This window comes from Neophocaena asiaeorientalis, unplaced genomic scaffold (genome assembly GCF_003031525.2).
Source record: "Neophocaena asiaeorientalis asiaeorientalis breed wild unplaced genomic scaffold, Neophocaena_asiaeorientalis_V1.1 scaffold192, whole genome shotgun sequence".
In the NCBI taxonomy this organism is placed as follows: Eukaryota; Metazoa; Chordata; class Mammalia; order Artiodactyla; family Phocoenidae; genus Neophocaena; species Neophocaena asiaeorientalis.
Genome location: NW_020185326.1, coordinates 5158666 through 5183062, shown reverse-complemented (window position 1 = coordinate 5183062; position 24397 = coordinate 5158666). Strand labels below are relative to the sequence as shown.

General features: G+C 36.5%; 1 protein-coding gene across 1 annotated transcript in view; it reads left to right on the top strand.

The window, feature by feature from the left end:
- Positions 1–24397, top strand: part of TDRD7 (tudor domain containing 7) — an 89550-nt gene that overhangs the window by 15970 nt on the left and 49183 nt on the right. Inside the window, exons 2-5 of the mRNA XM_024734407.1 lie at positions 4769–4981; positions 7318–7459; positions 9304–9517; positions 22310–22383. Coding sequence (XP_024590175.1) covers positions 4775–4981; positions 7318–7459; positions 9304–9517; positions 22310–22383 — 637 coding nt within the window. The 5' untranslated portion in view covers positions 4769–4774. The remainder of the gene's footprint in view (positions 1–4768; positions 4982–7317; positions 7460–9303; positions 9518–22309; positions 22384–24397) is intronic.

Genomic DNA, 24397 nt, shown 5'->3' with positions numbered 1-24397 from the left:
TTTCTTGTTTCTTGAGGTAGGCTTGTATAGCTATAAACTTCCCTTTTAGAACTGCTTTGGCTGCATCCCATAGGTTTTGGATCGTCGTGTTTTCATTGTCATTTGTCTCTAGGTATTTTTTAATTTCCTCTTTGATTTCTTCAGTGATCTCTTGGTTATTTAGTAACGTATTATTTAGCCTCCATGTGTTTGTGTTTTTTATGTTTTTTTCCCTGTAATTGATTTCTAATCTCATAGCATTGTGATCAGAAAAGATGCTTGATGTGATCTCAGTTTTCTTAAATTTACTGAGACTTGATTTGTGATCCAAGATGTGATCTATCCTGGAGAATGTTCCATGCGCACTTGAGAAGAAAGTGTAATCTGCTGTTTTTGGATGGAATGTCCTATAAATATCAATTAAATCTATCTGGTCTGTTGTGTCATTTAAAGCTTCTGTTTCCTTATTTATATTTATTTTCATTTTGGAAGATCTGTGCATTGGTGTAAGTGAGGTGTTAAAGTCTCCCACTATTATTGTGTTACTGTCGATTTCCTCTTTTGGAGCTGTTAGCAGTTGCCTTATGTATTGAGGTGCTCCTATGTTGGGTGCCTATATATTTATAGTTGTTATATCTTTTTCTTGGATTGATCCCTTGATCATTATGTAGTGTCTTTCTTTGTCTCTTGTAACATTGTTTATTTTAAAGTCTATTTTATCTGATATGAGTATTGCTACTCCAGCTTTCTTTTGATTTCCATTTGCATGCAATATTTTTTTCCATCCCCTCACTTTCAGTCTGTATGTGTCCCTAGGTCTGAAGTGGGTCTCTTGTAGACAGCATATATATGGGTATTGGTTTTGTATTCAACACATTCAGCAAGCCTGTGTCTTTTGGTTGGAGCATTTAATCCATTCAGGTTTCAGGTAATTATTGGTATGTATATTCCTATGACCATTTTCTTAATTGTTTTGGGTTTGTGTATGTAGGTCATTTTCTCCTCTTGTGTTTCCCACTTAGAGAAGTTCCTTTAGCATTTGTTGCAGAGCTGGTTTGGTGGTGCTGCATTCTCTTAGCTTTTGCTTGTCTGTAAAGCTTTTGATTTCTCCATCGAATCTGAATGAGATCCTTGACAGGTAGAGTAATCTTGGTTGTAGTTTCTTCCCTTTCATCACTTTAAGTATATCATGCCACTCCCTTCTGGCTTGTAGAGTTTCTGCTGAGACATCAGCTGTTAACCTTATGGAAGTTCCCTTGTATGTTATTTGTCATTTTTCCCTTGCTGCTTTCAATAATTTTTCTTTGTCTTTAATTTTTGCCAATTTGATTACTGTATGTCTCGACCTGATTCTCCTTGGGTTTATCCTGTATGGGACTCGCTGTGCTTCCTGGACTTGGGTAGCTATTTCCTTTCCCATGTTAGGGAAATTTTCAACTATAATCTCTTCAAATATTTTCTTGGGTCCTTTCTCTCTTCTCCTTCTGGGACCCCTATAATGCGAATGTTGTTGCGTTTAATGTTGTCCCAGAGGTCTCTTAGGCTGTCTTCATTTCTTTTCATTCTTTTCTCTTTATTCTGTTCTGCAGCAGTGAATTCCACCATTCTGTCTTCCAGGTCACTTATCCGTTCTTCTGCCTCAGTTATTCTGCTATTGATTCCTTCTAGTGTATTTTTCATTTCAGTTATTGTATTGTTCATCTCTGTTTGTTTGTTCTTTAATTCTTCTAGATCTTTGTTAAACATTTCTTGCATCTTCTAGATCTTTGCCTCCATTCTTTTTCTGAGGTCCTGGATCATCTTCACTATCATCATTCTGAGTTCTTTTTCTGGAAGGTTTCCTATCTCCACTTCATTTAGTTGTTTTTCTGGGGTTTTATCTTGTTCCTTCATCTGGTACATAGCCCTCTGCCTTTTCATCTTGTCTATCTTTCTGTGAATATGTTTTTTGTTCCACAGGCTGCAGGATTGTAGTTCTTCTTGCTTCTGCTGGTATGGTTGACTTTAAATCTGTCATTTTGCTAGATGTTTTCTGTTTGCCTTTTCTGTTCTTTTTGTTTCTGTTTTCTCTTTTATCCTACTTTTTTTTTTACTTCTACCTAGTTTTTTATTGAGTTTCTATTTTGTTTTACCTGTACTACTACTGGCTTATTAGTTACGCCTCTTAAAAAATTTTAGTGTCTGTCATAAGTTTTACAACATATCTCTTTATTGCATTCCTCTTTGAAATAATATTATATTACTGTATGTATAGTGTAAGAACCTTCCAATAGTATACTTCCAGCTCCTTTCACTCATTCTTTGTGCTGTTGTGGTTGTACATTTTACTTTTACATATATTGTACACCCCACATTTTTGGTGATGTCTAGATCTTGATTGTGGTGATGATTACATAGTATATATGTGCTTTCAAAACTCAATAAACACTACACATAAGTATTTTATTTTATGTAAATTATACGTAAATGAAGATTTTAATATAAATATAAACATATATTTTAATATAAATATATGTGTATATATACATATATGTGTGTGTATGTCTTTCTGTCTATAGAGAGAGTGAGAATATAGACCTAGTATAGGACTTTCCTAGATTATTTACTATTTAATTAATTTACTGTTTAATTAATAGTATTAATTAAATGCCATTGGTGCTAGTGGTGACAATTTGAAGAGTTAATGTTTAGTAGAGCCAAGTACATAATGCATACTTAGGTTATTTACCATTTAAACTTTGCCATCTTTTGAGTATTATATTTATAATCAAGAGCACCTGCAAATGAGCTATTTTGTCTCCTTTTTTAAATGGACAAATGAGGAAATTGCTAAAACTGTATGCTGTTCTTCCTTTATGTTTCTAAACCAGAGAAAGAGCAAGATTGTCTAGAATTCTGTGAAGTCCAATATAGTATCCACCTGCCCTATTTAATTTAAATTAAAATTTCAGTTCCTTAGTCATGCCACATTTCAAGTGCTCAGTAGCCACATGTGGCTAGTGGCTACCATGTTGGACTGCACAGATATAAAATATTTCTATAATCACAGAAAGTTCTTTTTTAAAATATTTATTTATTTGGATGCACTGGGTCTTAGTTGCCGCATGCAGGATCTTCATCGCCACGTGCAGGATCTTCGTTGCATCATGCAGGATCTTTAGTTGCAGCGTGAGAACTCTTAGTTGAGGCATGTGGAATCTAGTTCCCTGACCAGGGATTGAACCCAGCCTCCTTGCATTGGGAGTGCGGAGTCTTAGCCACTGGATCACCAGGGAAGAAAGTTCTATCGGATAGCACTGTTGAAGGAAAAATTAGCAAGTTGTCCATGGCATGCCTTTCTCCTTCCTGTAATGAAAGGCTAAATCTACTTTTCGTGGCTGCTTGGATGTCCTTCTCTGAATTTATCTTCATTCTCTTTACCATTAGTCCAAAGAAAATATGAGTGATTAATCTAGAAAAATGCCTGTTACTGATCAATGAAAATCCTTAGCCAAGGTCCTCATGGATTTCTTTGGTACCTAAATTTATTAGTTACTTTTCTTTTTTCTCTCACTTGACCTGTCTGTTATTGCATATGACATTTTTGAATATGCCATTCTTTTTGGCTTTTTCCTCTTTTTGTTTGTATGACACTGTGACTTTGCCTTTTCTACTTCTATCTCTCTGGTCCCTTTTTCTTAGCCTTTTTAGGTTCTTGTTCCTCTGCACATCTCTTAAATGACAGCCTTCCATAGCAGTCCATCCTTAACCTTATTTTTAACTCCCTGGACACCAGATACCACATATATGCTGAAGACTAACAAATCTATAAGCAGTTCAGATTTCTAACCTAAGTTCCTAATGAATATAACTACGTGGCTGCCCTAAGAGCATCCCAACCTCCATATGTCCAGAACGATTTCACTCCCTTCCTCTCTTGCGAACCTGCCTCTACCCCACCTAAGTGTGGGCCATTACTATCCACCACACTTCTAGCTAGAAATCTGGGGCCTCTCTCATAATTCAAACCAGTTAATCAGTTCCTGTTGATTCTACTTCCTAATTACCTCTGATACTGATTTTTTGTTTTTTCTCAAGGCCCTGTTTTCAGATCTTCCATATCTTCAGTTCTTACAACTCATTTATCTTTCTCCTTCTAGTTTATTTTCCCTGCTACTGAGGAGTGATCTTCTTAAAATGCAGAGCTGATCATTTTATTCTGCTATTTAAAATCCCTCCAAGGTCTCACATTACTTTGGCAAAAATGCAAACATCTTAGCATATCCAGTAGTCTCTTCTGGGTCTGCCTCTTCTCACCTCTCCCATCCCCATCTTTCAGTCCTCAGCTTAGAGCCTTTGTTCATTCATGTCCAGCCACTTAACTGCCTGGGGTTCTCAGAACCAGCCATGTGCTTCTCTCTCACCGCTGTGCCTTTTGAATTTTCCGTTCCCTCTACTTGGGGCTGATACCTCTTCCCATCCCCCACCACCGCCCACACACACCCTTTGCTTCCTTGCCTGGCTGATTGCATCTTGTCCTTCAGGACTCCATCAGGCCTCCTCCCATTTGGGAAACATTCCCTGATATTGTCCCTCCCCGGGCTAGTCTTTGTGCCTTCCTGACTTCCCTAATGTTCTCATAGTATTCCATGCTTTTCTCTACCATAGCAGTTATTTCCCTGTATTGTAATAGCACAGAAAGTATTCAATAGCAATTTATGAAATACTCAAACAAGTGTAAACTCTGAAAATATATTTGAATTCACAGACTAATGCATCATTATAGTAACCTTCCACTGTGTTCTTATAGGTGAAGATGCTGGAAGCAGATCTGGTTTCAAAAATGCTACGAGCTGTTCTACAGTCTCATAAGAGCGGAATAGCATTACCCCGGCTCCAAGGAGAGTACAGATCCTTAACTGGAGACTGGATCCCCTTCAAGCAATTTGGTTATCCTACGCTAGAAGCCTATCTGAGAAGTGTGCCAGCAGTTGTCAGGATAGAGACTAGTAGATCTGGAGAGGTAAGAAGGTAATTGTGTGTTTCAGAAGAGTCAAACCAATTCTTAATTGCCTGTCTCGCACTTCCAATCTCATAATTAGGGTAGAAGTCAAAGTGAAAAGCACTAGCCAAGATTGGTAGTGATAGAACAGCATCCACAGCACAGCCAAGATTCTCATGTCTTTTGTTTTACCCTCAAATTCTTTCTGTTGTAAAAATAAGGTTTTAACCATATTAAATTAAAAATTTTCAAGTTAAACTTTACCCAGTCTCACTGTCCAAACTAAATGTACTGGAGACCTTAACTGCCTAAATGTCATACCCACTCATTATAGACCTGCTACAGCTGTTTTTGCCTAGGTCACTAATGACTTCCTGATTACGGAATCTAGTAGACACTTTAAAATTCTCATCATTTGACCTGACTCCTATCTATTCCTACTGTCTGGGTCCTAGTTCAGCCTCTAATTGATTGATCATCACTTTTGGTTATTACACAGTCCTCCCTACTGTTATCCCTGTCTTTAGTCCCTAGCCTGTTCCTCACCTTCACACTTTAGTAACAGTGATCATGTTATTCTACAATTTTAAATCCTTTAGTTTCTCTTGAAGAATATTTTATATATAACATGGGCGATTAGGTGGTAGCAAGTGAATTTTTTACTGCATATACTCTGTGACCCAAAAGTTTCACTTCTTGGTTTCTGCCTAATGTACAGTATGAAAGATATGGACAAACCACCATCCAAGACAGAAAGGCACCCATCCCCACAATCAGTACCTTTTTCAGGGTACATTTCTATATATGTAAATATGTAGAACAGGTCTGGAGTATTTCTCACCAAAAATTATAATAGTTGTCCTCTTGGGAGGGGGGTGGGTAGGGAGGCAGTGGATAGAGGAGAAAAGGAGCCCAGGATTGGGAGAGTGGTCAGAGGTTCACGTAATCTGTAACAAATTTTATATAATGAGAAGGTATAAACTAATTAAATATTATATTAATAATAAAACTTTCTTCAGTGACCGTGGTTCTCCCAGACAGATTTAAGCCCTTCTTTCTGTCTGCTTGGCCCCTTGTAATACATCCAGTATTACACATGACATAATGTTTTCTGTTTAGTCTCTTTGTCTCTCTTTCCTTCATAAGTTTCTTGAGGATAAGGGATTTTTTTTTTTACCCCTAACAGTAGGTGTTTAATAAATATGTGCTGAATGTATAAATGATCAGATATCTGAATGAATTAATTAATAATTTAGTAATGCTTCATATACTTACTATGCTATAATTCACTCAACTCTTTATTCTCCTATTTTGGATATTTTTAATGTTTCCAGGTTTTGACTATTAAAATAACCCCTAATGTACATATTTGGGTATGTAACTTTTTCTTCTTTTGAAATATATTCTTACATTTTCAGGAATGGAAATACTGGGCCAAAGAATAGGAACATGTTTTGGCTTGTGGTGTAAAGCCTCACTGCTTTCCTGTTCTAGATTTCAACTTAGAATCAAAGACTTTAACACTAGATGTTTCTCTAGAGATAGTCTAATATCAACAGTCTACATTCTTTTTTCAAATCCTTTTTCAAATATCCTATATATCCCACCATTTTTTTTTTAAAGATAAAAAACTGAACTACTGTATTTTAAGTAGGTGCCAGAGGGTCCAGGCCTCTGCTTACCCTGTCTTGCCCTCACAGCCCTGAGGCACCTCCATGAAATTCTGTGGCTCCATTGAACAGTTTGAAAACCCCAGATCTAAGCTCTTCCCTGTTTTACAGCTGATAATACTAAGATTTTAGAAGTAAACTGGTTTGCCCCAAGTCACCCAGCTAATCCATTGCAGTGCAAGACTAGGATTTAGTGGTCTTTGGGAGACCACTAAATACAAATAGCAGTTACAAGTGTGTGCTTTGAATTCAGAGAGATAGCCTAGCTGTGTGGCTTGAGAAGTTTGCTTAACTTTCCTGAGCCTCTGTTTTCCCATGCGTAAAATGGGAATAAAATATATCTCACAAATTATATGAGATAATATATGCAAATCACAGGTTTCGTTTGGTTCATTTGTTAATCCTACAGTACCTAGCACATTTTAGATGCTTAATAAATACCTGTTTAAGGAATAAGTGAAAGTTTCAATTTGAGGAGAGATTATTCAGTGTGCCGGACTATGCTTGATTTCTCTTGCAGAAAATATAATTTAGCTCTAACATTATCGAAGAGAGAGAGACATGAATATTTGCATACAGCTTGATTTGGGACATATAAACACACAAAGATGCACTTTGAAAAATCAGCCTTTAGGTACCAGTGAATCTGAGAAATGTTTCTCCTCTTGCCTTGCCTCTCATAATTAGATTACCTGCTATGCCGTGGCCTGCACAGAAACTGCAAGAATTGCTCAGCTTGTGGCTCGTCAGAGGAGTTCTAAAAGGAAAACTGGTCGGCAAGTTAATTGTCAGATGAGAGTAAAGAAAACCATGCCATTTTTTCTAGAAGGTAAGATCTTTTCACATGCTAAAATTTTAAAGCCTGTCTATGAGTATACTGTCAGATGGAAATATTGCTTGTATTCATGATAAACACCTTTATTTGTTAATATTCATATGTCAAGGGAGAAGTCCTGAAGCTAGTATTTCCATTTGAAATTAAGTGAACATGATAAGCATGACTTATTAAGTAAAGTAATTATACAGTGTGAAATAACTCAGCATAGATTTTAATTAAACTTATTATGGCAAAGTGTGGTTTTACTCTTTATTTTGGGGGAAAGGCTCATCTAGAATGTTGGATGAACCAAGAACCTCTAAGTTAATGTCTTATTTAGGAAATCATGTCTTTTACTATAAATGCTCTATTTTCAGAAAAACGTGAATTATATAGTACATAAAGGTATTATAGGCAACTCAGCCTGTGTTTACTGATCATTTATCTCAAGGAGCTTATAAATCATTTCTAAAACTAAATTCTCAAGAAATAGTTCAATGATGGTAGAAAGGAGTTGATGCCTAAATGCCACAAGGAGCATTTTAGACAAAGGAGCAATCATTGTGAGAATGGCAGTGGAGGGCTTCATGGCAAAGGGGAGACTTGAACCCAGACCTCTAACAGTTGGAAGAATTTAAATTGATGGAGAAGAGATGGGAGGACTGAGATAATGGCTGAGTGTGCTGCATTTGTAAGAATGTGAGGTGACTGCCACCACGTTACTTGGTGAGTAGAGGGAAGGTAATGGGCTAGCCTAGCAGATGAAGCCACGTTCTGAAGAACCTCATCTGCTAAATACACACCAATCTACTCATCCCCTGCTGACCGACCCTCTAGTGACCATCTCCTCATATTCTTTATTTTTTTAAAATATTTATTTATTTATTTTTTTAACATGTTTATTGGAGTATAATTGCTTTACAATGGTATGTTAGTTTCTGCTGTATAACAAAGTGAATCAGCTATACATATACATATATCCCCTTATCTCCTCCCTCTTGTGTCTCCCTCCCATCTTCCCTACCCCACCCCTCTAGGTGGTCACAAAGCACCGAGCTGATCTCCCTGTGCTATGCGGCTACTTCCCACTAGCTATCTGTTTTACATTTGGTAGTGTATATATGTCCATGCCACTCTCTCACTTCGTCCCAGTTTACCCTTCCCCCTCCCCGTGTCCTCAAGTCCATTCTCTATGTCTGTGTCTTTATTCCCGTCCTGCCCCTAGGTTCTTCATGACCATTTTTTTTTAGATTCCATATATATGTGTTAGCATACTGTATTTGTTTTTCTCTTTCTGACTTACTTCACTCTGTATGACAGTCTCTAGGTCCATCCACTTCACTACAAATAACTCAATTTTGTTTCTTTTTATGAATGAGTAATATTCCATTGTATATATGTGCCATCTTCTTTATCCATTCATCTGTTAATGGACACTTAGGTTGCTTCCATGTCCTGGCTACTGTAAATAGAGCTGCAATGAACATTGTGGTACATGACTCTTTTTGAATTATGGTTTTCTCAGGGTATATTCCCAGTAGTGGGATTTCTGGGTCGTATGGTAGTTCTATTTTTAGTTTTTTAAGGAACCTCCATACTGTTCTCCATAGTGGCTGTATCAATTTACATTCCCACCAACAGTGCAAGACGGTTCCCTTTTCTCCACATTCTCTCCAGCATTTATTGTTTGTAGATTTTTGTTGATGGTCATTCTGACTGGTGTGACACCTCCTCATATTCTTACAAACTGTTCCAAGAATAGAGACCGACAGAAAACATCTGGACAGGGGAGTGACATAATGAAACCGTGGTTTTGGGAAGCTAATCGATTCCGTTATGTATGCCTGACTTTGTAGGAAAACCAAAAGCAACCCTCAGACAACCAGGATTTTCTTCAGATTTTTCTATCAGCAAAAAACCTAATCCAACACTGTTAAGAGACAAAGGAAACTCTCTTGGAGTTAAATCTGTTGCTGAAATGCCACCTTACACATTACATACAACTATTGGAAATGAAGTATTCAAAGATGTTCCAGTGCAGAGGCATGTGACCATGTCTACCAACAACAGGTATTTGTGCTTTGTCTGATTAAAAGGAGAAGTTTGGTGAACCTAGGATAATAAATATTAAACATGTGTGTTCAGGGTAAGAAGGAAGTACTTTCTGTTTTGTGTAATACAAGTTCACATGTTAGTAAAGAAATGCATCGTTACTAGTTAGTCCACTTTCCTGGCTGCCTAAATGTCATTCTCTGAATATCTCCATTTTGTATTTGTTGTGCGTTATTGGTAATCTCTCTTTGTAAAAATTATTTTAAAAGCTCTCACAAATTGATCTAAGATGCTATTTCAGCATAACTTACTTTTTCTGAAAACCTTTCTTACAATTAATTTTGTAAGTTTTAAATAAAATCTGATTGATTTGTACACTCTGCTGTGTTCCAATAATTATACCCTTAATTATACAGTAGCATTATACATCCATGCATCAGAATACTGAACTGGAAGTAATAACACAACTTTAAAGTTTTAGTTTGAATGCTGCCATTCACTAGCCAGGTGAAATAAGTGAAATTATTTCATCTTTTGGGGCTGTGGTATCTTCATTTGACTAATGAAAATGTTAACTGGGTGATCTCAAAGTTCCTTTCTGGCTGTAAATTTTATGGTTTTATGAGGTAACTCAGGTGAGCAAACTACAACTTATGGACCATTGCCTGTTTTTGTAAATAAAGTTTTATTGGAACACAGCCACATTCCTTTATTTATATATTGTGTGTGGTTGCTTTTACCCAACTACAGAGTTGTGCAGAGACAGTATGGCCAGCAAAGCCTAAAATATGTACTGTTAGACCCTTCACAGGAAAAGCTTGCCATCTCCTGATGAATCAGTATCACATTCTTCCATCCTGTTTGTACCTCTGCAAAACAAATTTTATTGTATCATGTTCATTTAAATCAGTGTTCAAGACTTCCATTTTGTATAAAAGATAGTCCCCTTCCCCCCAAGCACTCCCCCTTCACTAGACTATTTAGAAATAATTAATTTTGTTAAGTTAGGTAAAAGGGTACTAGTTTTTTATATTTTGGTATTTTTTATAAAGTAACCCTTAAATATTTTTCATAATGGTATATATTTAATGGTGTTTATGGTTAGTTATTATAATTTTTGATAAGGTCTAGAAAATACATAATTAAAATTTGGATCTTGACCCAAAGCACTAGTTATGTCCAGTATGTGACTGAGGTACCATTGTCTTCTCTGGTTGTGGGCCTAAATTTCAAGATTTTGAATTGAATCTATAAAATGACAGCAAAACCAGGCATCCTGGATTGTGGTCCCAGAGGAGCATTCTCCACCCCATGGCCTGGTGTCTCCTCCTTCTCACCTAGTGCCACTGCATGGCCCAGGTAAGTGCCTTCCGTCCCTGCAGGTAGCACTAGCAGTGATTGAGTGGGGGCCTTGCCAGCACCAAGCAGCCCACAGAGTAGGCCCAAGGTGGTGCTCTCTGACCTGCTGCCTAGTGTGCTCCCAGCCCTCCTCCCCAGCAGCAGGGGCCCAGGGAAGTGTATTCTGCTGTACCAGATCAGAATAGCACCATGAGGGCCCTGAAAACTAAATTATTATTGGAACCACAGCCTACAAAAGTGGGCCAGGAGGTATATGATAAACCTAAACGGAGTAACTGTCTGCTAAAATAGGACATTCGTAACTGATTCACTTTGTTGTAGGGCAGAAACTGACACACCACTGTGAAGCAGTTATACTCCAATAAAGATGTAAAATAAAATAAAATAAAATAGGACATTCATCTTAACATATGTCCAAATGTCCAGGTTACAATAAAAAAAGTCAATCTTTATACTAAGAGGCAGGAAAATGACAACTTGATTGAGAAAAGATAACCAACAGACATGAACATTATGATGAATCAGATGTTGGAATTATCTGACAACGATTTTAAAGCAGCTGTTGTAAAAATGCTTCAGTTTGCAATTGCAAATACTTTTGAAAAAAATGAAAAAATAGAAAATTCACCAAAGAAAGAGAACATACAAAAAAGAACCAAATGAAACAACCAAAATAAAAATGCAGTGTATGAGCTCAATAACAGAATGAATATGATAGAGCACAGAATTAGTGAACCTGAAGATAGAACAATAGAAATTACCCAATCTGGACAACAGAGTAAATAGACTTAAACAAAACAAAATAACTAGCTGAACCTGAGGGGCCTATGGGGGGAAAAAACATCTAGCAGAGCCTTAGGGACCTGTGGAGAAAATAAGAAAAGATCTAATATTTGTATTATCAGAGCCTCAAAACAAAGAATGGGACTGAAGGAGTATTTGAAGGCATAATGGCTGAAAACTTCTCAAATTTGCCTAAGGACATAAACCTACAGGTTCAAGAAGCTTAGGAAATCCCAGACAGGATGAATCCAAAGAATCCCACACCATGGCACGTCATAATGAAACTTCTGAAAACTAAAGACAAAGAAAAAATCTTGTAAACAACCAGAGAGAAATGACACATCACCCATAGGGGAATACCAGTTTTAATGACAGTGGATTTCTCATTCACAGTCATGGAGGAATCATGAAGGAAGGAAATGGCACATTTTTAGTGCTGAAAGGAAAAAACCTATCAACCACAAATTCTGTATCCAGCAAAAGTATAATTCAGGACTGAAAGGGAAATAAAAACATTCTCAGATGAAAGAAAACTAAGAGAATTTGTCATTAGCTGACTTACTCTTAAAGAGTGACTAAAGGAAGTTCTCTCAACAGAAAAGATGTAATATAAAATGGCTTGGAACTTCAGAAAGGAAAGAGCAAAATGGGTAAAAACAAGTGTAAATAAATGGATTATCCTTCTTCTCATGAGTTTCTTAAATCATATTAGTTTGAAGTAAAAATTATAACACCATCTGATGAGGTGCTAGCATATGTAGAGAAAAACTTAAAGTAATTGTATTTGTAAAGTAGGGAGGGCAAGGAGACCTAGATGAAAGTAAGGTTTTTACACTTGAAGTGGCAAAACATTGAGATGAGTAGAATGTGATGTTATATGTGTATTGAAATGCATAAGCAACCAATAAGAAAACTATACAAAGTGATATACTAAAAAAAATTATAAGTAAATCAGAATGGAATTTTCAAAAATGTTTAACCCACAAGAATGCAAGAAAAGATAAATAGAAGAATGAGAAACAGGGAACAAATAGAAAACAAATAATAAAGTGCAGACATAAGCCCTAACAAAACAGTAATTACTTTAAATGTAAAAACACATGAAAATATGTTCAACTTCATTAGCTATTAGGGAAATGTAAATTAAAACTACATTGACAGAAAAAAAAGCAAAAAAAAAAAACCAAAGAAAACCCTATATTGACAGGGACTTCCCTGGTGGTCCATTGGCTACGACTCCGTGCTCCCAGTGCAGGGGGCCCGGGTTCAATCCCTGGTCAGGGAACTAGATCCCACATGCTGCAACGAAGTTCCCACAGACAGCAACAAAGATCCTGTGTGCCACAGCTAAGACCCGGTACAGCCAAATAAATAAATAAATATTTTTTTAAAAAACTGCATTGACGTATCACCACAACACACCTATCAGAATGGCTAAAATAAAAAATAATGATACAATAATAGTAGGGGACCTTAACACCCACTGGCATCAATGGACAGATCATCCAGACAGAAAATCAATAGGTAACAGTGGTCTTAAACAACACAACAGACCAATTGGACTTAATAGCTATCTATAGGACATTAAATCCAGAAACAGCAGAATACACATTCTTTTCAAGTGCACATGGAACATTGTCCAGGACAGATCACATACTAGGCCACAAAACAAGCCTCAACAATTTAAGAGGAAGAAATTATATCAAGCATTTTTTTTCTGACCACAATGGTATGAAACTAAAAATCAACTATGGAAAGAAAAATGGGAAAAGAAGAAACATGTGGAGACTAAAGAACATGCTGCTAAAAAACCTTGGTCAATGATGAAATCAAAGAGGAAATCAGAGGGCTTCCCTGGTGGCACAGTGGTTAAGAATCTGCCTGCCAATTCAGGGGACATGGGTTCAAGCCCTGGTCCGGTAAGATCCCACATGCTGTGAAGCAGTTAAGCCTGTGCATCACAACTACTGAGCCTGTGCTCTAGAGCCCACAACCCACAACTGCTGAGCCCACGTGCCACAACAGCTGAAGCCCACACACCTATAGCCTGTGCTCCACAACAAGAGAAGACACCTCAATGAGAAGCCTGCATCCCACAATGAAGAGTAGCCCCCGCTCGCCACAGCCAGAGAAAGCCTGCGCACAGCAATGAAGACCCAATGCAGCCAAAAATAAACAAATAAAATAAATAAATTTAAAAAGTTTTAAAAAAAGAGGAAATCAGAGAATACCTCAAAAGACAAATGAAAATGGAAATAGAACTTTCCAAAGTTGGGATGCATCAAATGCAGCTCTGAGAGGGAAGTTTATAGCAACACAGTCCTTCTTCAAGAAACAAGAAAAAAATCTCAAACAACCTAATACCACCTAAAAGAATTAGAAAAAGAACAAAGCCCAAAGTCAGCAGAAAAAATGAAATGATAAAGCTCAGAGAAGAAATAAGTAAGAGATCATAAAAACAATAGAAAAGATCAATGAGACCAAGAGCTGTTTTTTAAAAAAGATTAAAAAATTGATAAACCTTTAGCCAGGCTTACCAAGAAGAAAAGGGAGGGCTTTCCTGGTGGCGCAGTGGTTGAGAGTCCGCCTGCTGATGCAGGGGATGCGGGTTCGTGCCCCGGTCCGGGAGGATCCCACGTGTCGCGGAGTGGCTAGGCCTGTGAGCCATGGCCGCTGGGCCTGAGTGTCTGGAGCCTGTGCTCCGCAGCGGGAGAGGCCACGGCAGTGAGAGGCCTGCATACCGCAAAAAAAGAAAAAAAGAGAGGACTCAAATAAGTGAAAGAGGAGAAATAACAACTGATACCACAGAGATATTAAAAAAAAATCATAAGAGAATACTATGAACAGTTATATGCCAATGAAATGGACAAATTTCTAAAAACATACAGCCTGCCAAGGCTGAAATAAGAACATACAGACAATTTAAACAGACTGGCCACTAGAAGTGAAATTGAATTTGTAATAGAAAAACTCTAAGCAAACAAAGTTCAGGGCTGGATGGCTTCACAGGGGGATTCTACCAAACATATAAGAAGAACTAATACCTATCCTTCTCAAACTATTCCAAAAAACTGAAGAGGGAACACTCCCACATTCATTCCATGGGGCTACCATTATCTTGATACCAAAACCAGACAGAGATACTATAGAGATAGAAAATTACAGACCAATATCTTTGATGAATATAGATGCAAAAATCCTCAACAAAATATTATCAAACCAAATCTGACAATATATAAAATGGGTCATACACCATGATCAAGTTTGGATTTATTCCAGAGTCACAGGGATGGTTCAACATTTGTAAATCAATCAGTGTGATATACCACATTAACAAAAGGAAGGATCAGAATCACATGATCATCTCAAGAGACACAGAAAAAACATTTGACAAAATTCCATATCCATTCATGATAAAAATTCTCATCAAAGTGGGTATAGAGGGAATATATCTCAACATAATAAAGGCCATTTATGACAAACCCACAGCCAAAGTCATACTCAGTGGTGAAAACCTTCCCACTAAATTCAAGAACAAGACAAGGATGCCCACTCATGCCACTTCTATTTAACATAATATTGGAAGTCCTAGCCACCAGCAGTCAGAGAAGAAAAAGAAATAAAAGGTATCCAAATTGGAAGGAAAGAGGTAAAACTGTCATTACTTGCCGATAACATGATACTTTAAATAGAAATCCCTAAAGTCTCCACCCCAAAACTATTAGAGCTAATAAATGAATTTAGTAAGGTTGCAGGATATGAAATTAATATACAGAAATCTGTTGTGTTTCTATACACTAATAATGAAATATCAAAGAGAGAGTAAGAAAGCAGTCACATTTAAAATGATATAAAAAAGAATAAAATACCTAGGAATAAACTTTGCTAAGGAGGTGAAAAACCTATACTCTGAAAACTATAAAACATTGATGAAGGAAATTGAAGATGATACAAAGAAGGAAAGATAGCCCATGCTCTTGGATTGGAAGAATTAATACTGTTAAACTGGCCATACTACCCAGAGCAATCTACAGATTTCATACAGTCCCTATCAAAATAGCCAGGACATTTTTCACAGAACTAGAATAATCCTAAAATTCATATAGAACAACAGAAGACCCCGAATTGCTGAAACAACCTTGAGAAAAAAGAACAAACCTGGAGTATAACCCTCCCAGACTTCAGACAATACTACAAAGCTACAGTAATAGAAACAGCATGGTATGGGCACAAAAACAGACACATAGATCAATGGAACAGAATAGAGAGCCCAGAAATAAACCCATGCACCTGTGGTCAATCTATGACAAAGGAGGCAAGAATATACAATGGAGAAAAGACAGTCTCTCTAACAAGTTAGTGCTGGGAAAACTGGACAGCTACATGTAAAACAAGATACTAAAACATTCTCTCACACTATATACAAAAGTAAACTAAAAATGGTTTAAAGAACTAAATGTAAGAACTGAAACCTTAAAAGTCCTAGAAGAACATAGGCAGAATACTCTTTGACATAAATTGTAGCAATATTTGTTTGGATTTGTCTCCTAAGGCAAAAGAAATAAAAGCAAAAATTTAAAAATGGGACCTAATTAAACTTAAAAGCTTTTGCACAGCAACGAAACAAAAAGACAACCTACACAATGGGAGAAAATATTTGCAAATGATGTGACCAACAAGCGGTTAATATCCAAAGTATATAAACAGCTCATACAGTTCAATATCAAAAAAACAAACACCCCAATCAAAAAAGTGAACAGAAGACCTGAATAGACATTTTTCCAAAGAGGATATGCAGTTGACCCCAGGCACATGAAAAGATCAGCATCACTAAGCATGAGGGAAATGCAAATCAAAGCTACAATGATGTACCATCTCACACCTGTCAGAGTGGCTATCGTCAAAAAGTCAGCACATAACCAGTGTTGGAGAGGACGTGGAGAAAAGGGAACCCTTGTACACTGTTGGTGGGAATGTAAATTGGTGTAGCCACTATAGAAAACAGTATGGAGATTCCTTAAAAAACTAAAAATAGAATTACCATATGACCCAGCAACTCCTCTCCTGGGCATATGTCCAGAAAAAAAACAAAAACACTAATCTGAAAAGATACATGCACCCCAGTGTTCATAGCAGCACTATTTACAATAGTCAAGACACAGAAGCAACCCAAGTGCCCACCAACAGATGAATGGATAAAGATGATATGGTATATATATACAATGAAGTATTACTCAGCCATAAAAAAGAATGAAATTCTGCTATTTACAGCAATGTGGATGGACCTAGAGAATATTATGCTTAGTGAAATAAGTCAAAGACAGGTACTATATAATATCACATTTATATGTGGGATCTAAAACATACTACACGTGAATATATCAGCAAAAGAGAAACAGGCTCAAAGTCAAAGATATAGAAAACAAACTTGTGTTTACCCAAGGGGAGAGAGGAGGGGGAGGGACAAATTAGGGGCATGGGATTAACAAACTATTATGTGTAAAATAGATAAGCAACAAGGATTTACTGTATAGCACAGGGAATTATCTTATTAGCCATTATCTTATAATAACTTATAATGGAGTATAATCTGCAAAAATACCAAATCACCATGCTGTGCACCTGAAACTAATATAATATTGTAAGTTAAATATACTTCAATTTAAAAAAATAGTGATAATACTGAATCTGGCAAGGATACAGAGAAAATGGATCACTCATACGTTGCTGTTGGGAATATAAAATTGTACAACCACAATAGAAAATAGTTGGGGAGTTTCCTTTTAAAAAAATAAAACATGATACCACTATATGACCCAGGAATTCCACTCCTATACATTTATCCCAGAGAAATGAAAACTTAGATTCACACAAAAACCTGTACACAAGTGTCCATAGTAACTTTATTCATAATAGGCCAAAACTGGCAAAAACCCAGATATCCTTCAGTAGTTGAAAGTTTCAGCAAACTGAATACATCCGCACTACAGAATACCTCTCAGCAGTAAAAAGGAATGAACTATTGACACATGCAACATCAGTGGATCTCAAGGGAATTATGCTGAGTGAAAGAAGCTAATCTCAAAAAGTTACATACTATATGATTCTATTTATATAGCATTCTTGAAATGACAAAATTATAGAGACAGAGAACAGAGAAGTAGTTGCCAAGAGTCGGGGTTGGGGAAGGGGGAAGGGTGTGGCAATAAAGGGGTAGAAAGAGGGACCCTTGTAGTGATGGGATAGTTCTGGATATTGATTGTAGTGGTGGTTACATGGACCTATATGTGTAGTAAAATTGCACAGAACTATACACACACATGTGTATGTTTAAAACTGGTGGAATTTGAATAAGTTCTGGATTATACCAATGTCAGTTGCCTGGTTTTGATATTGTACTATGCAAGATGTTACCCTTGGGGGAAACTGGGTGAAGGGTACATGGGACTTCTATGTACATTTTTTGCAAATTCCCATGAATTTATAAATATTTCACAATAAAAGGTTAAAAATTGATAGCAAAATCTTTTTATATGGTTTTAGTTTTGAGAATTAATATAGTATATGCTTTTGTCTTTTGCCTTTCTCCATAAGAATTTTGAATTCCATATAGTTGAATGTCTTGTACATTATTGTACAATGATTGCTAGAACTACATACCTATTTGTCTTCATCTGTCTGACTTTGTATGGATTATATTTCAGACTATTTTAATTATACACTATTAAAGATGTTGTAAAACATCTTCATCAAATCTTTTTTTAAAGAGCATAATACAAATTGAAAGATACATTTAAAGAGAAATCTAAATACCATCTGGTGGCAGAGGTTATGGGCTGCCTTTCTAATTATAAAACCAAAGAAGTTGCTCTTACCAAAATAGAGCAATAGCAAAAGATTTTATTTCTAAACTTATGAAATATTAGGCAGTAATATTAAGTAGTATAAGTTATTATGAGCTTAAACTTTTTAGAGTCACCAAATCTTTAGAGTCACTAATGAAAGCTATAAATTATCTTCCCAGAAAAATTAATTTGTGCACATATACATGCATCTTTGTATACTAATGCAGGGAATACATGGGCCCCAGAAGCCCATTCTCAAAAACTCTGGTTAAGAACTCATGCCTGCTGGTTAACAAACTGGAAGGTTCTAGAAAAATAGTATAACTGATATTCTCTAATATTGTAGGTATCAATCTAAGTTTACCATGTGTCTACAGTAAAATAGAAAGAGGAGCCAAAAGTGAGGATATACGATTGATTTATGGTTTCTCTGGGAAATGTTTATTTCTAAAAAAATACAATTCATGACCGTTGTATTTTGTTAAAATGATGAGATTATTAAAATTTGGTTTTTTAATGTATTTATGCATAACACATAGATGAGTATGGCACTGAAGACCAGGGTTCCATTAGGCCTAGAATGAGAGAAGAAATTGCTGTATGTATATTGTAGTGAGTAAGATCATGGACTTTGGATATGAATAAAGGACTGTCTGGCATTAGCCAATGGGAACCATGATTGAAAAGGCATCTTTCAAGTATTAAGTTAAAGTAAATGAATGTAGGTTTCTGAGATCTTGTAGGTTTAAAAGTCATGTACTAAATATTTACAGGAAGCATTTTCTAAAATACATTTATTGCTTTCTTCTGATTACAAAAGTACTAATGTGTATGGTATAGACAATTTGCAAAGTAGAAGAAAGTAAAAGGAAGAAAAAAGTCACCTCTAATCTGGACATAAATGTAACCATTAAAAATTAACTTTCTACATTATTTATTTATATAAGTTTTAAAAAATACATATTGGGTCATGATGTATATTACTATTTTATAACCTGTTTTAAAAGGCAATATATTGTGAACATTTTCCATATCATTAAGTACACATCTCTGTTATCATTTTTAGTGTCAGGCTAGTCCATTGTCCAGTCACTCATTGTTGAATATAAATGATTTTCACTATTGTAAGCAATACTACAATGAACATATTTGTAGAATGATCCTTGCATATATTCACAACTAGTTCCTTAGAATAAATTGGTAGAAATAGACTCTCTGGGTAAGAGGGTATACACACTAAGGCTTTACTGATTTGTGCTCTAAACAGATTATACCAGTTAGATTCTTCTAGAAGCATATGGGAGTGATAGTTTGCTTGTGCACTTGCCAACATTGGGCATCAGTGTTTTATTTGCTACTCTAAAAGGTGAAAAAAATGTACATATGTTTTAATTTCTATTTCTTTGATTTTGATTCTTAAGGAAGTTACATTTTTTCATATGTTTATTAGCCCATTTATAGATCTTTTGTAAATTACAGGTTTTTGTCTTTTGTTGCTTTTTCTTTCTAATTGGTAAAAATGATTTATAAATTAAGGATGTTGAGCCTTTTGTCCTGTAATATGTTGGCAATTTTACCAATGTTGGCAAGTTTGTTTAATTATGGTATTTTTGGTATACAAAAACTTTAAAATTTTCTATTTACATCTATTAATCTCTACCTTTATGGCTTCTGCCTACAGGTGTTGTGCTTAGAGAAGCATTTCTACCCCCATATTATGTAGTATGTCTTCTGTTTTCTTTTAGAATTTTTATGGTTTCAGTTTTTGCATTTAAACCTTTAATTCATCCAGAATTAATTTTGTTGTATAGCATGAGAGTAGGAATCCTGTTAGCCAGATGTCCTAATATCAATTATGACATAATCCTTTCTTTCCCTGCTGGCTTGAAACACTATCTCTATCAATACTAAATTGTTATAAATATATGACTCAGTTTCTGGGCTTTCCATTTGGAATCACTGATTACCTGTCTATTCTTTAGCAGTGCCAAACTACTCAGATTATTATAACTTTATAATAAGTGTTAATAACCTTTACTTTTTACTTGCTCCTCTCTCTGCCTCCTAATTTAGTTGGTTGCTTTTGTCATGTGCTTTTGTTAACACCTACTGCCCCTATTATAGCACTTAGTAGACTTTGTTCTTACATACAAATTCTGTCAGTTCATTATCTGTTGTGTAACAGGTTATCACGAATTTAGCAGTTTACAGCACATACTTATTATCCTGTAGCTTCTGTGAGTTAGGAATCTCAGAACCACTCAGCTAGATCCTCTGCTTCAAAGTTTCTCATGAGGTTGCAATCAAGGTATCGGCCATGGCTGGGTCAGCTGAGCAGGAATCCCCTTCCAGGCTCACTCGTGTGGTTGTTAGTACAATCCATCCCTTTTGAGTTGTCCCTTAGTTCCGTCTGGCTATTGGCCAAAGACCACCTTCAATTTCTTGCCATATAGCCCTTCCTAACATGGCTATTTGCCTCATTGAAACCAGCAAGAGACAGATTATGCTAGCAAAGTGGAAATTAGAATCTTCTGTAATCTAATTATGTATAATCCCCTCAACCTTGAAGTATCCTATTGATTAGAAGCGAGTTACTCAAAGGGAGGGGATTACACAAGGTTGTGGATACCAGAGGGGAGAATCACTGGGGGCCATCTGCTAGCCGCTTGCTACAGTCACTTTTCTCAACTATACGTGTAGTCCGTGAGAATAATGGTACCTTCCTCTTGTTTAGTCATTGATCATTACCCTCTGACACAATGCCTGGCATGTAATAGTAGGTCCTTAAATAAATATTTGTGGGATAATAATGTGTCTCTAATAAGTGGCATATGTTTGAGTTGGGAGGTATTTTTGTGGGGGGACAGTCTAAGTATTTCTTTTAAGAAACAAAATAATAAGTCTTTTATACTTACTGTTATAAAACTGGTTGGACCTCTATTATCTTATTAAGTTTGTTTTCACATGTCCCTGTGGTTTTCCTTGAACATCTTTCTTTTGCTGTGTTGACAGTTTTCTTTCCTGTGCATTAGGCCTACCAATGTTTGCATGATAGCAGTCTCTGCTGTATCCTTGCTGTACTTTCACTCTTCGCTTATATCCCTCTGCTTTCTGCTAGAGCCCTCACAGCTGACTCAAAGCAGGGGAAGATTCCAGTTTACATTTTTAGGGCTCTGGTGCAAAGGAAAGGATTGCTGTTTCCCTGCCAGTTCTGCAGAAGTAGAAGCTGGATATGTTTTTGGCATCTTCTGTCATTACCCAGATGCATTAATACACAAGTGTGATGCTCTTACAATTGCAGAGCATCGTATACTAAGTAAGCTTTTGCTGGTAGCCTACAATCTAATAATTTCTTTTAGAATTAAAATATTTTGAGGAGATGTGCTTCATTTCAAAGAATTGATCTAATTTTTAGAGTATTCCATACTATTGAAAAATTGCGAAATAGGTGTACTGTCACTATCACCACTAGTCCCGTACCCGCCGCTGGGCAAGATGTACTCTTTGATTCTTTCAATCATCCTATTCATTCTTACAGCATTCGCTCTCCCTTGCATGTACCAAGCACTGCCCTAGGCACAAGAAACACAAGTAATTAAGACACTTGGGGTCTAGTGAGGGAGACAGACATGAATACAAATTATTTCACTTTGTGGGTGGTGGTGGTGGGTATTTCTTTGTCCGCATATTTAGAAAAATTTTCTACATATATCCAGCACGATTTACATAAAAATTTTTTTGGTGAGGGTATGAGGTGGGAAATCTACATTTCTTTCCTAAGTAGTTAATTGAATTTTAACTTACCTTTTTTTTTATACCTTAGGTTTAGCCCAAAGGCATCCCTTTCGCCACCTTTTCAGATGAATCTCTCAAGAACCTGTATTAAGGAAATGAGTGGTATGTTTTCTAAACATTATTTTCGTAATACATTATGGTTTCTGGAGCCTCAGAGCCCCCCCAGAAATATCTAATGGTGGCTTTTACATTTGTTCTCACCTTCTCCCACTTGGAATACATCTCTCCTCCCCTCTTTTTTGATTTCTTTAAGTTATGAATTGAAGTGATCTAAAGAGAAAGTAATACCTCCAAGGATATCATTATTATTCTGACTTGAGGCCTTCCTCACACTAGACCTATTCTGTTTCACTTCCACGTGTTACCTACAGAGATATTTGTGTCCCTTGTCACTCTCTTACACATTAGAGAGTAAGATTTAAAGCACATAAATAGGGGACTTCAACTCATAAAATAGTTCCAGATATTCTACCAGGTAAACTCTGGGGCCCTAAACTATGTGCATTGGCCACTAAGCATCTAAATAGGAATATAAATAAATAAAATCCAAAAGGGCTGTTAAGAAATCAATAGAAGACATAATAAAGTTGAAGAATCTGAAGATTAGAAGTGCACACACTCATCTTGTCTCCTCCAACCAAAGTGTAAATTCCCTGCTGTTAGACCCACCCAAGGGATACAGTATTTTCAGAAATTTTGCTGCATGAAATTTAAATGTGGTTTTAAATGATTTGCTGCTTTAAGTGTGATTCTTACTGAGTTGAAATCATTTTTTTCCAAAGGAATGTATCTCCAGTATTTCTCATGGAAATTAATTGAACAATTTGATTTTTGTTTATATCAATTACTTTTACATATGCATTTTCTGAAAAATGACTACTCAGTAAAGTCATATACCCTTTAGAGGCTGTATATCCTTTACATTAGAATAAGCTTTTTCTGCAGAACCAGGAGGACTTGTTTCAGGACGATTATGATTCACCCAGCAGCTGATTTACACACACTTATACATAACCTCTCCTACCTGCTGGCAGCCTAAATTACTTCCTTGATTTGTTTAACAAAAGGTACAGAAGCTTAGCTGACTTCGGTGGCCCCACAGAGCAGGTGCATTTGCAAAGCCTCCAACTATATGTCAGCTGCTGACACTCTCTCTTTAAGGGAGGGACTGGCCAGTTCCAAGAAACTTATCTTTTCTTTCTTCCTGGTTCTTTTATATATCATTATTTGGGAAGAACTTTATAAATTAACTGTGCCTTTAATAGGAAATGTATGTGGACATCCTGGACCCTTCTGTTGGCTGAGCCAAACTAAGTCTCAGCAAGGGCAGGTCTCGTGCCCTATGGTGGGTAAAGGAGAGTCAGCATCCAGCCATACTCAAGGAACAGCTCTCCCTTTGGCTTCCTGGCATCTTCAAAGGCCAGCATCCCCAAACCAGCCTATGTGTCTCCACCAGCCAGTTTAAAAAATAAAATAAAATAAAAATTGTTGAATCCCAGCAGAAATGCTATATGATTAAAATATGTACATATTTTGCATATAGATGGTAATTTTTAAAATATTCTGATCTGTATCCCAGTGAAATTTAGAAAAGGTTTGGAATGAATTTCATAGTTCTTAAAATACCAGAAATATCAGCTATTGGGGACACTTAAATTTCTTTATTGCCTTAGGATGTTAACTCAGGCATTCTAAGTTTTAAATAAAAATAAATGTAAGAGAGCTAGCCAAAACTTTATAAATATTCGCTTATGAAAAATGAATGATTTGGATTGGAGAAATAAAAACAAATCGTTAATAGTTATTTATGAGCACCAAACCTTTTATTTATGTTTATAAACTGAGGCTAGGATGATTATTACAGGTGGATCAATTTTTGAACTTTCATTTATTGCTAAATTATTTTTTCTCATTAATAAAGGGAAAAATTGGGCTTCCCTGGTGGCTCAGTGGTTGAGAGTCCACCTGCCAACGCAGGGGACACGGGTTCGTGCCCCGGTCCAGGAAGATCCCACATGCCGTGGAGCGGCTAGGCCCATGAGCCATGGCCGCTGAGCCTGCGTGTCTGGAGCCTGTGCTCCGCAGCGGGAGAGGCCACAACAATGAGAGGCCCGCG